Here is a 16,220-nt window from a genome sequence, read left to right on the forward strand (position 1 = left end):
AACACCATCTTCATAAAGCCCCAGGGAAAGAAGCACAGGATATTCCAACATCCTGATAAACTGATGTAGATTCTAACTACATTGACTATATTCTCTGCTTCGATTTGGCCACACGCATCATCACCAGAGTGGCCTCCAGCCATCAGTCCATCCCACTGCCCTCCATTCCTGTCCCCAGCAGCTGGCCCATAGTTCACTGAGATTTGAGTCGCTTCAGTGCCAGCAGTGCTGGGCCCCACGAGCAATCAGGGCAGCAGTGTGGGTGGTCATCCCTGAGTCCTGGCTGGGGAGCAGAGCCCTGAAGAATACTAGACTGTGCCAGAGGACGATGGGCATTGTGCAGAGGTATGATGAGATGGAGCCCATGGAGGTAAATACACCTGCAGCACAGCTCTTTGGGCATCACGCCACTGGGCCAGGGCTCCTCAACACCACCCAGGGCAGAAATGCCCACCCCCAAACCCTTCAGTCCCTCTTGATACAGGGCTTTGCTGGAGGTAGTGTAAGAGTTTAGCTTTCGCTGGAACCCTGCACACCAGAAATCCCCATTCCCTCCCCAGTCTTCATTAAATAATGATAAAATACTAACCTGGCAATCCCTGTTTGTCCAGTGTTAAATTTCAACACTGAAAAAAAGAAACACAGTGAGACTTGTCCCAGGGTATTGTCTGGGAATAAAGGTTTCCTACCAGAGCCAGAGTGGCTGATTCCCAGTCAGTTCCTCAAACATATGTAATTACCCAGGCACCTTTAGTAGAGCTGCACATTAAACTCTCCAAGTATGACACAAGAACCTCTTGCAAAGAGCTCAGCAGGGGGGCTACAAGATCATCAAGGGCCTGGAACATCTCCCCTACAAGGAAAGGCTGAGTGAGCTGCAGCTGTTCAGCCTGGAGAAAAGCAGCCTGAGAGGGGATCTGATCAATGGTTATCAATATCTGAAGGGTGGGACACAGGGAGACATGGCCAGCTTCTTCTCAGTGTCTGTGGGGACAGGACAAGGGGTGATGGCCTCAAGTTGGAGCACAGGGAGTTCCACACCAATCTGGGGAAGAACTTCTTCCCACTGAGGGTAAGGGAGCCCTGGGACAGGCTGCCCAGGGAGCGTGGAGTCTCTTTCTCTGGAGATATTCCAGCCCCTTCTGGACACTGACCTGTGTGACCTGTCCTAGGGAGCTGCTTTGGCAGGGGGTTAGACTCGATGGGCTTTGGGGGTCCCTTCCAACCCCTACGGTTCTGTGAGTAGGTAAGATTGCTGCAGTCCTCCAGCTGAACCCAGGTCTTTGCAGAGCACAGCCCCAGTGGGGTTGAGGAACCTCTTGACCCAGAAGTGGAATGCTGTCTGAAGAACACACTGGAAAACTAAAGCTTAATGTTTGAAACCAATTCCTGCCCGTCCCAACCGCTAGATCAGCAGGACATACACAGACAAAGCCAACACCCATATAGAAATGCCTTTTTATTTTGCAAAGAGCACTTGAAAAATAAAGATGAAAGCTTTCCCAGGGCTTTGGAATATAACCACCACAAACGGTGGAGTTACAAAGACTCCACTGTAAAAAGGTGTTCCTTCTCCCCACCCCCATTTTTAATAAACTCTCCCATTGCAAAACAACCCACCAGAGGTGTTTTTTTTTTAAAAAAGGATAATAGTAATTCCGTATTTCGAGCCAACATGAGAATTAATCCAAGATTGGTTCAGTAGAGGTGCTGCTACATTACACTTTAACAAAGGCACAGACTAAAGTCGCCCCAGGAGCACTTGGGACCTGCATTTAAATTTCCCCATAGGTCACACTGCCAGGAAGAGCCCGGAGCCAGGAAAAGGGAGGTGGGAAGGCTGAGCTCGGTACCACTGTCCAGCCAGGAGCCGGAGAGACCGAAGCGACAGCTGATGGAGCACAGGGCAGTGAACCTTTCCTGCTCACCTCGGTCATTAGCACACAGGATCCTTTCTGGTGAGAACACTTGTGGAGGTGGAAGAAGGCGACGCAAGAGAAGATGGGGAAAGCAATTGGCTGCCTTCCCCTCAGTGAGAGCCATCCATCCAGAAAGCAAAGGCTCCCAACTAACTGTGTGCAAGGGCCACCCAGAGCAAGGAAATTAAAGGAACCTCTTCTCCAACAGATCAGCCCGAGGAAGCACAGAAGCACCTGCTGAATTTTCAAGATATGCAAAGTAGTAAATGCTAATCAGATGGGGCAGGGGGTGTCCGAGAGCTGAGGGTGTCAGTTCTTGTCTCAAAGCTGTCTGAAATAACCTTTTCATAGGTTTCATCTGTTCTGGCAACTGAGAGAGCTTCTTGCCTTAGTCAGAACGTTCCTACCCTGCTGCACTGGCATCTTCTACTACAAAACCTTTGAGGCTCTTTTGGAACAACTGCTTTGCTCACTTTAGACCCCGTTTCTGGACGTTGCTGCAGGGTGCTGGGCAGCAGGCTGCACACTCTACAGCAAATCCATCTGCACAGGGTCCCAGCCCTGAAAGGCAAACACATTAGATGCCACCAGCACAGAACGCAGCACAGAAACGCTGCAGCTGTTCGGTTTTCACCTTCTCACCCAGAACACATTTAGAGCTTGATTATCAACAATTAACTCCATTAAAAGCTGGAGTTAACCGGTCCATACTAGTTGTGCTCCAAGAAAATTCTAAGCCTGATGCGAAATTGTGTTACGAACAGTCACGTACAGCGGGGGAAATACAGTTTAAGAGCTGTAAGCATCAGAAAAGTTTTGGTAACTTCTGGAAACCCTGATTCCCAGCCTCAGGGCTAAGAACACGACAGTCTTTTCTCAGTTGGTTACCTCTTGAGATCCGAGGTCATCAGCTGTTGTTGAGCATTCTACTTAAGAACCTTTGACACTGAGTTCAGTCGGCAGCCAGGGGCACACATCCCCTTCTGTAAGGGAGGCTGCCAATCAACTTTGTGAGGCCAAAAGAAACCTTTCCTCCAATGTAACAAACCATTGCAGAATAAATGGAAAGGAAAGCAAGGAGGGAAAGTTCTCCCAATAAGAGCACTGAAGAGAAATACAAGCCTTTTTCTCCCCCAGCACAATAAAACCTACTGAAGGCCAAACAGCAGGTCTACCATTGTTTTCAATCCCTTCTGTCTGCTACTGATGCTTCTGATCAACAAAAGCAGCCCTGCCGACTTTCAAAACATACTGTCACCTTGCAGTTCATCCACTCCACAAAAAGCCTTCAGGTTTCAGTGCTTGACAGATCCTGAGCTTGCCTTTTTATGAGACAATTCAGTACACTCTGTCCAGAGATTTCCGCGTTTCCTTCATTCCTGAAACCCGACTCGAGCTACTACAGACTTTGTTTTCCAGAGGAAGAGACAAAAGCAAATCCTGGTATCATTAGTAACTTTGGTGATCAGAGGTGGAAAACCAAATTCTAAACAGAGATGACAATGACTGCATTAAAAATAAAAAGCAAACTCTGTAGTGACTGTGTAACACATCAGCATCTGGCCAAACAAAAGGCTACACAAGATATTAATCAGTTTTCTTGCAGATAAAGTGCATTTACCTAGCCTGAGAATAAGTACCACATTGATCAAGGGATGCTAGAGAGAGATTAGATGAAAGTCAGAGCTATCCTGGCACCCTAGATCCAGTTTGACTCGGCGAGTCTTGAGGACGCTTTGGGAAAGACCCTCTCCCTGGTCCAGCTGTGGGACTCCACTCCAATTCAGTAGGTCAGTAGTAGGGTCTGCTCAGCACATCATCTCCTGCTGCTATCTGAAAACACCCACGTTGATAGAAAGAGCCACTTCTGGTTTACGGTGCTTCATACTCAGCTTTTCCTCAGAGAAAGCGCGGTCCTGTACGCGGTCGGCTTGCCGGCTGTTAAAACAACCCAAACAACATTTAGCAGCCCAACGTTAGTGTTGCACCTCAACACCTGGGCTGGCACCCGATTTCCACTCAGCAGCAAGAATGACACCACAAGCACTACAACCTGCACAACCACAGAGGGCACCTCTCTACTGAGAGGGGGGGTCGGGTGCTAGCACAGACTCCCCAGGGAAGTGGGTGCAGCACCCAGCTGGGCTGAAGTCTAGAAGCATCTGGACAATGTGCTCAGTCCCATGCTCTGACTGGGGTCTCCCTGTGTGGAGCCAGGAGTTGGGCTCCATGACCCTTCTGGGTCCCTTCCAGCTCAGGAGGTCCTAGGATTCCAGGATTTTTCATCTCCAGAGGCTGTCATGACTGTCATGGTGTAGGGCAAGAACAAAAATGCCCCAGGCTCAGTGTGGCAAGGTGCCACATCAAGCTGGGAGCTGGAATTACCCAAGCATTTCTTTCAGCACTGCTGGAATGACATGCTCTAGGAGCACCCAGCTAGTGCCATCCCAAAAAAACAACTATCCAGGCACCAAGCTATTCCAAGAAGCAGCAAAGAAGAGTTTGCTTCTTTCTAAAGAAAAAGAAATGTAAATACTCAGTACCTTGTGTTTTTTCCTAAGGCGAGCTGCCTTTGCTTTGCTTTTCCAATGTCATCTCTCACCGTGCTGAAGTCTTTGGTGTCATCAAGGAGGAGATTCTGTAGTAGAAAAGGAATTGGTGGATGAAGATGACAAGCTCTACCTACCTGCTAAGTTGACACCCATCATTTTCAGAGCATTTCCTCTCACTTCAAGTTAACTAAGTGGCAACGATTCCAAAGGGTAAAAACCATGATGGTTCTTAAAGGGCACGATTCTTGCATTTTACTCAGAGTTGGGGAAAAAAAAAAACAACAAAGCAAGAGAAATCATCCAGCTTCTCCTGAATAGTGTTCAGAAACGGTCTGAGAGTGGCACAAGAGCCTCTGAAGCGTTGCCCTCTAATGCCAGTACCACGATGTACAGGGAAGAGCATGAAACTTCCATCAGGCTGGGTAAGAACAGGAGAAAACCAAGAGGCCAAGCACCACATCTCCCTCTCCACACAACCAGATAGCATCCAGATTCATGTACCAGTAATTTCATAGAGCAGGATGCCAGAAAACCAGGAAGAAATTAGGGGATGGCAAAGGGGACAGTGTCTGAACCTCAGTTAATTTACCTTCACCCCAATGATATCGCCATCTTTCAGGTGGTAAGGTGCTGACTGCAAACTCTCCTGCTTTTTCTTACGCTTCCTCTTGGAAACTTGCTGTATCTACAGAAAGGAAAGACAAAAATACTCCTACTACCAGTTGAAGCTGAAAGTTCACATGCAGAAATCTGTTTAAATGCATTTGCTCAAGAACTGTAGCACAAACCAACACACGCTTCCCTGCCAGCCTGAAACTTACCCAGCTAGATACTGGCAGCCACTCAAATCTGTCAGGGAAATATTTGGCCATTTCGATTTTATCTACGGGGAGACAAAAGTGAGAAGCCACTCGTTGCCGCAGTGCCCAGGTTGTGCATTCTTTGGAGATATCCCACACCAAATCCACAGAGCTGTAGTAGTCCCTCTCCCCTGGTATGCCCATCCAAACACGAAGCAGCAGGTCATGGGGGCTGGAAGAGAAGACAGACTGTTCTTGTGGGTCACGCTTTCAGAACCCACTACTCCCAGATCTCCCTCAGGGATTTTTGCTCGTGGAGAGTAAAATCAACAAGCTGCCAAGTCTTCTTGCACACTGACGTTCCAACTCCTGACTGGAGAGTTTTCCAGTTAAAAGCTGTGCAGAGAAGTCTCGTCTCAAACACACTGCTGCAGGAAAGATGTATCTGGATGTCTTACCCCAAATGCTCCTCTTTTTGCAGGACTTCTAGGCAGATTTCCACTCTGGCACCCAGCTTATAGGCACTGAAAAGAAAACAAAGATTGTACTCATCTCAGGGCAGATATCCTAAGTTCCTGAGCAGAAAAATGGCTGGTTTAGCCCAGCAGACCCATGCTTGTGTCTGGAAAACCAAAGCAAAAAAGAAACCTCAGGAAAGTACAAATCCTGCATTTTAGAACACCTAACACAAGGCTTAAGAGAATAAACAAGGTATGCATTAAAAACTCCGCTCAGCCAGAACACTGAAGCAACCAGAAACAGGCTTTGTGTTGACATTTAGCTGAGCTGACTGGTTTCCCCACCAACCCAGCCCACCACCCACCCGTTTGTGGTGACGCTGCTCAGGCCTTCAGTAAGAAACCTACTCGAGCTGCTGCTTGTTGTTCCGTAAAAGCTTTCCTGGGCGCTTGCTGTCCACTGTCCAGGCTCTGAGAAACGAGGGCAGCGGGACCATCTGCTCCGGGCAGCACGGTAAGGTCATGGCCTGGGGAAGGGAAAAGAAAAAAAAGAGAAAAAACACAAAAAGAAACATTTCTTCCATCATGTCAGCAGCCAGTCTCCTTGGCTAAAAATACCCCCACTTGATTCATTCGCGATGCAGCACAGAAGCCATGGGAAGCAGGGCAAGGGGTTGCGGTGCGTTCCACACCCGCTGTTGCCCCTGACGGACAGGGAGCGGCTGTTACCGACGTATTCTCTTTCCAACCTCAAAGCAAATTGGACTTGACTCCTTCCCAGCATTTCTCAACTTGAACTCACAAGCACCAACATTTCTTATTTTTTTTTAACCCAAAACAGCACAACTGGGAGGGGAGTGAAGCTGAAAGCATTGCCACCCCAATCTCTAGCTGGGAGCTGAGCAAGCTCCATTCCTCCCTGTCCAAGGACACAACGCTCTTCCCACACTCAGACAATTCTCCTGGACAGTTTCTGACAGCAGGAATTGGGTGAGGACCCAAACTAAAGCCACACCCAAAAGAGAAAAGCACTTGTATGAGTGTGCTTCTCACGACCAACTTTCACACTGTGAAATAAAGATAGGGCTGCAAGCCAAAGCTCCCTGTGAAGTAAAACAAGGCTTTTGCAGTCAGGACACGTGACAGGTAAAATGGCAACGTCAGGGAACAGGCTACTGAAGTCTCTGAGCTACATGCTCCAGCTGCCCCTCAGTACTTACCACTGAACATGGCACATAAGCAAATGCCGTATCAAAACAAGATAGGTGACAAGGATTGGAGACAAGGGAAAAGGAAATAGAACATATGGGTTAATAGAGCTCAATTAATCACAGGGTTGCTGTACATTCCCACCACAGGAGAACATCTGACCTGCATCTTCAGATCTTCCAGAGAAGCTTCTCCTGCTATTTCTATAGTGCCAGCGTAGCAGAGATCTGTGTCTGTGGGGACGTATTCTGGTGAACGTTCAGGTCAGGAGGAGAGGAGGGAGGAAGAAAGAAACAACACAGGAGTCAGGTATGGAGAAGGCATTTTACTCACAAGTAAAGAGCCCCTGCTTCAGGTGTCAGTAGCCACAGCATTCATGGCATCTGTTGCCTAAGGGGCTCATTGAAATATTGAATCTCATGAGTTGGAAGGGATCCATAGGGATCACCGAGTCCAACTCCTGGCCCCACACAGGCCCAGCCCAGTCAGAGATGGGACAGAGTACATCATACAGGCGCTTCTTGCCCTCAGCCCAGCATGGGGCTGTGACCCCTTTCCTGGGGAGCCTGTGCCAGCACCCAACCCCCCTCTCAGTACAGAACCTCTTCCTGACATCCAGCCTGAACCTCCCCTGGTGCAGCTTCAAGTCTCCTTTCATCATAACCTTGCTGAAACCTGTAGAGTCCCTCACAGGCTTCTGAAGGGCTTGCAGGCTTTGGATGAAAAGTCTGGGTTTGCCTCAAAGCCCTCAGAGCAAAACCAGACAATCGGGCTGTAAGATTACTTTCCAACACTGATAAAGCTCACCTCCTGATGGAGACACCTGCAAAGCTTCCATCTGGTGGGTCATCCCGTTCACCTGGTCCTGTGCATTCCCTCCAGGTTTCTTGTGACTCCAAGACTTTAACCACCAGATGGGGATTTTCAGGAAACCCTGAAAAAGCAAACACAAAGTACAGGTAGCTGCTCCTTCCACACAGGTAGTGACAAAGTTTACTTTCTTCTCTAAACCCAAGTGGAAAAACAGATATTCCAGGGGAATTAGGAATTAATCCCTACAGGTTGGTGCCTCTGCACTCCCCCTCTCCTGGCTGCCCCCTTCAATAACACTTACAGGATGGTCTCTGGTCTCCAGCCCCAGGCGGCAGTGAGCTGGGATGAGCCAGACTCAGAAGCTAAGGGTGAAAGAACAAACCCCTTGGCAGGGACAAGCAGGCCAGTAATAAACCCAGGGCTTTGGGATCACCCTCATTGCTCCCAACGTTCCCACTTCGGCAGCACACACAGTCTGTCAAGAAGCATCTGGATGATGCACTTAGTGCCATCTCTAGCTGGGCTGTGCCCATGTGGAGTCAAGAGTTGGACTTGATGGTGGTCCCTCCCAGCTAAGTGTATTCTAGGATTCCAAGATTTTCATTGGTCACAAGCATCATCACCAGAGTGGACTCCTGACATCAGTCCATCCCACTGCCCTCCATTCCTGCCCCCAGCAGCTGGCCCATAGTTCCCTGAGATTCAAGTCACTTCAGTGCCAGCAGTGCTGGGCACAAGTAGCTCTCAGAGCAGCAGTTTGGGGCGTCATCCACCTATGACACAGGGAGAGCAGGATGCAGGCCATGGAGAAGACCAAGCAGTGCAAGAGGACAATGGGCATTCCACATGTGGCCAATGAGGTGGAGCCCATGGAGGTGGATCCACCTGCAGCACAGCTATTTGGGCACCACACCACCAGGCCAAGGCTCCTCCCCACCACCCGACACTAACAACAGCACAGAAGCACCTGCCCAGCACCCTACCACTGGCACAGCCTCCATGTCCACTGCTAGCTGGGAGGCCCAGCCTCCATGCCCAGTCATCACAGAATCATAGAATTTTATGGGTTGGAAGGGACCCCAAGGATCATGCAGTTCCAATCCCCCTGCCACAGGCAGGGTCACCAACCTCCAGGCCTGGAGCTACACAAGGTTGCCCAAGGCTCTATCCAACCTGGCCTTGAACACCTCCAGGGACGGGGTATCCACCACCTCTCTGGGCAGCCTGTTCCAGCCCCTCACCACCCTCTCTGTAAAAAACTTCCCCCTAATATCTGATCTAAACCTTCCTTCTTTCAGCTTTAATCCATCCCCCTTGTCCTGCCAGTCTCTGCCCTTTAACAAGCTGATTCCCTCCTGTTTCTCTGCTCCCTTCAGGGACTGGAAGGCTGCAATGAGGTCCCCCTGCAGCCTTCTCTTCTCCAGGCTGAAGAAGTCCAGCTCCCTCAGCCTCTCTATGGCTCATCTTCAGCCTCTCCCGGCTCATCATTCCCAGCTCCCATGAAGGCTGGCATGAGCCTTTCTCTCCCAGCACTCCTGCCCTTATTCCCCTCTCCTGAAGGGGAAGTGACACTGTCAACCTTCAGGCACTTATTGGCAGAGAAGCTGCAGTGGGCAAGGCTTTAACTACAAAACTGAGTAAGAACAGACATAGACTAAGGGTATTTGAAATCAAAATGTAAAAGCTCAACAGGCCTTATTTATTCGCTGACCAGAAATGTTTCTGATGGAAACATTTTTGAAATAAGCAAGGGGAAAGAAAATTACTACCGCCTTCAAGTCTCCAGACCCTGCCAACTGACCAGAGAACACAATCTCCCTCCCAGTACCTTTGGTGGCAGCTTTCCTTCAGTTATAACCAAAGTATCTCCTCTGCAAACATTCAGCTCCTTCAGAGTGGCGTTCTGCAGGAAGAGAAAGCACAGTATGCTTTGATGCTCACGTATTTTTGGGCTTTGTTTCCTAAGAGACAAGCAAGTGATTTTGGAAGCCCCATGTGCCAAAGGTAGTTTGCTTTCCCACCAAAGAGCACAGAAATAGCTGCTTAACTGCTGTTACTTGGAGCTGGCTTTGCAGCAGCACATGGACATCATGCCTACAGGAGTCTACTCTGCAAGAGTCCTTCCAGAGCATCCCACCAAGCTGTGCGGTGCCTCTGTGTTTCCGCAACCCACCAACTGACACCTCACCCTTCTTCTCTAGATGTAGCTTTAATGCATGGGAAGCCTGGACTTTAGAAAGAATCACAAGGCTTTAGCCTAGTCCCTAAAAAGAAGGGCAGGTGTGCTAGGTTTACATTCTAACTGTAGGTATCCCAGCACCATCTTCATAAAGCCCTGGGGAAAGAAAACCCCGCATGTACTAATGTAGCATACACAAAACCACCACAAGTTTGCTTAAGTGTGCCTGTCTTCAGGGAAAGTCTCTTCCCAAAAATGCAGGAAATAAAGTATCCTCTTACTTCCTGACTTAATGCTTCCCCTGCTTCATAGCACCAGTCAATCCTTCGCAAATGCCAGTTGTCACCTACCAAAAAACAAAGTTATACATGTGAAAAACTGATTAGCCACCAACATTGTTTGGGAAAAACATGACAGAATTCTTAGCACATGTTACAGGGTTGCTTCTGCTCAGGGTCTGTTTGCTTCATTTTAAACACAACTCCAACTAATTGAAAGTGTAGCATAGCCAGCAGGACCAGGGAGGTGATCATCCCCCTGTGCTCAGCTCTGGTGAGGCCATGCCTTGAATACAGTGTTCAGGTTTGGGCCCCTCACTGCAAGGCAGACATTGAGGCCCTGGAGTGTGTCCAGAGAAGGACAATGAAGCTGGTGAGGGGTCTGGAACACAAGTCTGATGAGAAGCAGCTAAGGGACCTGGGATTGTTTAGCCTGGAGAAGAGGAGGTTCAGGAGAGACCTTACTGCTCTCCCCAGCTACCTGAAAGGTGGTTGTGGGGAGCTGGGGCTCAGCCTCTTCCCACAGATAACGAGTGACAGGACAAGAGGGAATGGCTGCAAGTTGTGCCAGGGGAAGTTCAGGTTAGAAATGAGGAGAAATTTCTTCTCCAAAAGAGTGGTTGGGATTGGAACAGGTTGCCCAGGGAGGTGGTGGAGTCACCATCCCCTGGGGGGTTCAAGGAAAGGTTGGATGAGGTACTTAGGGACATGGGTTAGTGAGTAATAGAGGTGGTAGGGGACAGTTGGACTAGATGATTTTGGAGGCCTTTTCCAACCTTAATGACTCTGTGAAAGAAGTATCACCTTCACACCCTTCACTAAACTCTGAAAGCACTTTGCTGTTTGGAAATGATACTCTCTGGTTTTTATCAATGTCTATTCCTCCCCTACCTAGTCATTCCCCTGGTTTAAAGGGGAAAGAGAAGGAATTCCCACATCAAAATACCATTTGAATCAATGGCAGGCTCCTTAGAGGGAAAAATATAAAGCAAAATTCAAGTTTCCCTCCCCAACTGTCCACCAGGAGACTTCACACTGGACACAGTGTAGTCCAGAAACTACAATACTTCAGATTTAGCACCTGTATCTAGAGCACACGTGCTACAGAAGGAACAAACAGAACTGTAACTTGAGTTTTACCAATGTAACTGATGAAAACACACTTTGACTTTCCTAACTAGAATAGCCCAGAAGGAATCTCATCAAATTCTGTGGGAAAATACCTTGTAGTCTACATCAAAATCCACTGACACCTGACATTTCTTTGTATGACAGCAGTCAGATTATGACTCTCCACACAAACTCGACTGGTCAAAAATGGTAACATAAAATAAAGCGATTCGGACAGAGCCACTCTGTCTTAGACCTATACCAGGTCTGGTTCCCTACATAAGGGCAAGTAAAAGGTTTTGTTAGATTTCCAAGACATTATTAAGTACTTCTCCAAGCTGATCCACACCAGCTCTCCCAGTTTGGCTCCAGAGCAGAGGTGCTCCAGCCTTGTGATCATCTCCGTAGCCTCATCTGGACTTGCTCCATGTCCTTCTTGTCCTGGGGACCCCAGGACAGGGGGATCTCTGCAGAGCAGAGCAGAGGTGCAGAATCCCATCTCTTGACCTGCTGGTCACACTGCTGAGGATGCAGCACAGGACATGGGTGGCTTTCTGGGCTGCAAGGTTGCACTGCCAGCTCATGTTGAGCTTTAGGTCAATAAACACCCCCAAACCCTTCTCCTCAGGGCTGTTCTCCACCCATTTCCCCACCCAGCCTGTAGTTGTACTTGTGGTTGCTCTGACCTTACACCTGGCCTTGCTGAACTTCATACAGTTCACATGGGCCCACCTCTCCAGCCTGTCCAGGTCCCTCTGGATGCCATCTCTTCCCTCCAGTGTGTCAACCACACCACACAGCTCAGCATCATTAGCAAACTTGCTGAGGGTGCATTGATCCCACTGTCTGTCACACTAAATGGTATTAAACCTGATCTTCTACACTAGGCAGCTCTTCATTCTCCCAGTCCCTTTGCCTTCTGTGGCCTGGGCAGTGTGGCCAGAGCACTCGTCAGAGTACCTGAACTTTCTCCACATCCTGGGTAACCAGGTTTCCCGTTTCCTTCCACAATTTCAACGTGCTCTTTGTTGGGATGCATCGCTCCTGAGCTCAGAGAAGATGATCCTTGAGGACTACCCAGCTGCCTTGGGCCCCTCTTCCCTCACAGGCTTTGTCCCATGGTAACTATCAAGCAGATACCCAAAGAAGCCGAAGGCTGCTCTCCTGAAGTTGTGGGTAGCAAGCTTGCTGTGCATCCTCCTACTCATCCTCATCCTTGTAATGAGCTTACCAATATTAATTTTCAGGCTAGCAGGATCTATCTTAGAAATGTATAAACTCTTTTTAAAGAAAAAAAAAGATAAATCACAATACAACACAACTAACCTGATAATCCAGATTTTTCCAGCATTAAGTTCAGACACTGAAAAAAGAAACAATGAGACTTGTCTCAATGTACTGGTTGGGAAATAAAGGTTTTCACAGCAAACCTACACTCGAATTTTCTACCAAAGACAGAGTGGCTGATTCCTGGTGGATTCCTAACACCTATATAGTTACACAGGCACAGTTTAGTTGAGCTACAGATTACACCCTTCAAGTATGAGAGTGCTCTCTAGCTGGAAATTTACAGTGGCAGGACAGTCAGCTTTTACAAACTACTAAAGAGAAACCTGTGCCACCACTTTGTTGCTTTGCTTGAAGAAATTCTGTCCCTGAATTTTGAAGATGCCCCCTTTAGAAACCAAACTACAAACTCAATACTTTCCAGCTGCTACTTGTAGATGTTGCCACTCTGTGCCAAGAGCTTGGATTGGCACTATTTGCTCTGTGCACTGTCCTTCCTGACTCCTCTCACTCCAATTCTGTGTACTCAGAATTGGGAAAGCTGTAAGGGACTGCAGTGGGCTCTGCCATGACTGCTTATCATGCTGTGCATAAAAGGAACAGCTAGCTGGGCATGAAGCACTTGGGCCACATTCATCCTTGGGAAAAAACAAGGATGTCTCTTTGCTACTTGGTGAAAAATCAAGACATTCTTCCCACTGCCCTTTTGGAGTTGAAATGCTGTCTCCGTGTCTCCTGTGCCCTAAGGTGACATAAGGCAAAGTTCTCCACAAGAAGCAGACCTGACCCAGGCATGACAAGAGCTTTTAAAAGCAGACTTACCTCTTTGACAGAGGCAGTCTCTTCCACAACTATCTCCATCTCAGGGCTTGTGTTTTGGTCACTCCCAACAATAAAGTATAAGAAGAGCTACAAAAAACAAGTGTTAAGTTATCACAATGTATATTATAAGCAGGGAAATGCCATGAAGTAACAACTCCTACATGCACACACTCACCAGCTATTGCAAACCTGCCATCAAACAGCCTTGAAACTCCTTTGGGCTATAGTAAACACCGTAAGCAGCATGAACAGAGGAGCACTTGCCCTCAGGAGAGTTTTGTTAACCACATACATGTACTTACCTGCTGCAAATGAGAGGTGAAACCTGCAAGCGCTCTGGTCTTTAGAAATATACAACTTTTTTTTCTGGCATATTTACAACTGGTAGTCATCGAGAGCAATATCTTGCTTTTCTTACTTTATGCTCTTTTTACAAGAGTGTGTGCACATCAGAGCACAGAAGATGGGACAACCCCAAACAAACAAATGACATGATTTACCACATCATATGAGCTATCTTAACTGGTCACATAAATGCTCTTGGCCTTCTGCAACTGAGATGAATGGTGTGAACCTTCATGCTGAGACACAAGAAACCTTAGTGTCACTGAGAATTTTTTTTCTGTGCTGTTTACAAGCCATTGCAAGAGGAAGAAGTGGACGAGGTGAAACACTGTGAGGTGGGAACAAAGCATAAAAGCAGCATCAGGCGCTCTCAGTCACAGCACTACTGTACCTGAGTGGAAGTTGGAGCTTTCCCATGACACAGCCCTAGCAAGCTTCCCATTTTCAGTTCTGCTTCCTTGACAGTATAATCCTCAGGCACTTCAGGGAGCACAAAAAAAAAAGAAAAAACCCAAGAAGAAAAAGAGAACACCATAAGCTGCTGCTTCCTGAAAACATCCAATCTATCATGCTGCTCTATGCAGTAAGAGGAAGAGGTTTGTCGACCTTCGTTTCCACAGCACTGTCATCAGGCCTGTAAGCCTCCTAAGATGAGAGCAAAGCAATGTTTCTATAAAGGTTCCTCCTCTTCACCACCCCTTGACAGAATTTAGGCTAGCAGGGACCACTGGAGGTTGTCCAACCCAAACTCCAGCTCAAAGCAGAGCCAGCTCTCAGGTTGGTTCACTCTGGCTTTTTCCAGCCATGCTCCGAGTACCCCCCCGGGACGGATACTCCGCAGGTTCCCAATACTCCAGGGAGTGCCCTTCCAACCCCCAGCTGGGACTTCCCTTGCTGTAACAGGTGTCTGCTGCCTATAATCCTCTCCCTATGCACCTCTGAGAGGAATCTGGCTCTGCCTTTTCTATAGGTCCACATTAAGAGTTGCAGATGGGCTGAGGAGCCCCCAAAATGGACATGATACTCCAGATGTTGCCTGACTAGCACTGAATGGAGGGGAATTAATCCCTCCTTGACCTTCTGGCTGTGTTTCACTAATGCAATATATTAGCAAAGGAGGCAGAGGCACAGAAAAATTTTCCCAACAGGCACAAAGCTGATCCACTCAGTTTCTCACCACTGCCTTGACAACTGCAAAAACAGAGCTAGGGAGTCTTTTCTGCCTGGCACTGGCCATCAGGAGCATTGTTATAAGGTGATGTGTGGTATTACACGATCATTCAAATCAAAGAGCAGCCTAGAGCATGAATACATTAATCTAATCTTGTGGAAGTTGAAATCTACATGTTATTCAGCATGCTTTATATACAAACTGCCTTCTCACAGCAAAGAGGAACCTAACATGGCTTTCTCCATCCCCACAGGACTCAAGTTTGGTGTTCAAGCTGTTTTGAAATCCAACATTGTGCATCAATGTTCTAACAAATACATTTAAGTTCATTTTGTTTCAGCAAACAGAAGTTACATAAGACAAGGAACAACAAGTGTTTCCTGGAATGGCAAGAAAGTTGCTTTGTAAAGGTATTAAACGAGATTCCAAACAAATTATTGAGACTTTTCAGTTTGTAAGCAGGTATGGGAAAGAGAACTTCCTGTTAATTCCCACAGTCCTGAAGCACATGGCCAGCAGTCAAGCAAGTAATAACATCAAGCTGAAAATTTCAGTTTAACCTCTAGCTTTGTATTGGTACCAGTAATAAACAGCAATAGCAGGAAACAAAACAAACCCAAAACCCCACAACAGCTTCAATTAAGCCTGTAAATTCGTGGAGTTATACGTGTGTGTCTCCCACAGAACGATGATTAAATATATATATTTACCTGGAGACAGAAGTTTCCCATTTCCACTAATAGGTCTAAGACAGCTGTCACCTGCTGTAACAGGAAGAGCAGGAAAGAGATAGGTGAATTAAGTCATGCAAGCAAGAAAAAATTTGCCTTGGAAGTTTAGACAGAGAAAGTATTTCAGATTAATGACAACAACAGGGTTATCTGTTGTGCTGAAAGGGCTGGAGTACAAGTCATATAAGGAGTGGCTGAGGGAGCTGGGGCTTTTTAGCCTTAAGAAAAGGAGGCTGAGGGGAGACCTCTCTACAAATACCTGCAAGGAGGGTGTAGAGAGGTTGGGGTTGCTCTCTTCTCTCTCCGTGAAGAGTCATAGGACAATAAGAAATGTTGCCCCAGGGGAAATTTAGGTCAGAGATCGGGAAGAATTTCTTTACTGAAAGGGTGGTCAAGTACTGGAACAGGCTGCCCAGGGAGGTGGTGGGGTCACCATCCCTGGGAGGATTTAAAAGGGGTGTAGATGTTGTGCTTGGGGACATGGTCTAGAGATGGACTAGGCAGGGTTAGGCTGCAGCTGGAGTCGATCTTGAAGGTCTCTTCCAG

The 16,220-nt window shown here is 47.7% G+C and overlaps 1 protein-coding gene across 1 annotated transcript in view; it reads right to left on the minus strand.

Moving 5' to 3' along the window:
* Positions 1-3,042: 3,042 nt before the first annotated feature.
* USP40 (ubiquitin specific peptidase 40) overlaps positions 3,043-16,220 on the minus strand; it is a gene marked incomplete at its 5' end in the record, with an annotated part of 35,644 nt that continues 22,466 nt past the window's right edge. The window contains 14 exons of the mRNA XM_084265008.1: positions 3,043-3,857; positions 4,463-4,557; positions 5,061-5,156; positions 5,293-5,503; positions 5,730-5,795; positions 6,138-6,256; positions 7,101-7,195; positions 7,746-7,872; positions 9,580-9,654; positions 10,212-10,276; positions 12,645-12,681; positions 13,428-13,514; positions 14,164-14,252; positions 15,654-15,707. Coding sequence (XP_084121134.1) covers positions 3,749-3,857; positions 4,463-4,557; positions 5,061-5,156; positions 5,293-5,503; positions 5,730-5,795; positions 6,138-6,256; positions 7,101-7,195; positions 7,746-7,872; positions 9,580-9,654; positions 10,212-10,276; positions 12,645-12,681; positions 13,428-13,514; positions 14,164-14,252; positions 15,654-15,707 — 1,325 coding nt within the window. The 3' untranslated portion in view covers positions 3,043-3,748. The remainder of the gene's footprint in view (positions 3,858-4,462; positions 4,558-5,060; positions 5,157-5,292; positions 5,504-5,729; positions 5,796-6,137; positions 6,257-7,100; positions 7,196-7,745; positions 7,873-9,579; positions 9,655-10,211; positions 10,277-12,644; positions 12,682-13,427; positions 13,515-14,163; positions 14,253-15,653; positions 15,708-16,220) is intronic.

Source organism: Gallinula chloropus, assembly GCF_964237585.1.
Source record: "Gallinula chloropus genome assembly, chromosome: 5".
NCBI classification, from domain to species: Eukaryota; Metazoa; Chordata; class Aves; order Gruiformes; family Rallidae; genus Gallinula; species Gallinula chloropus.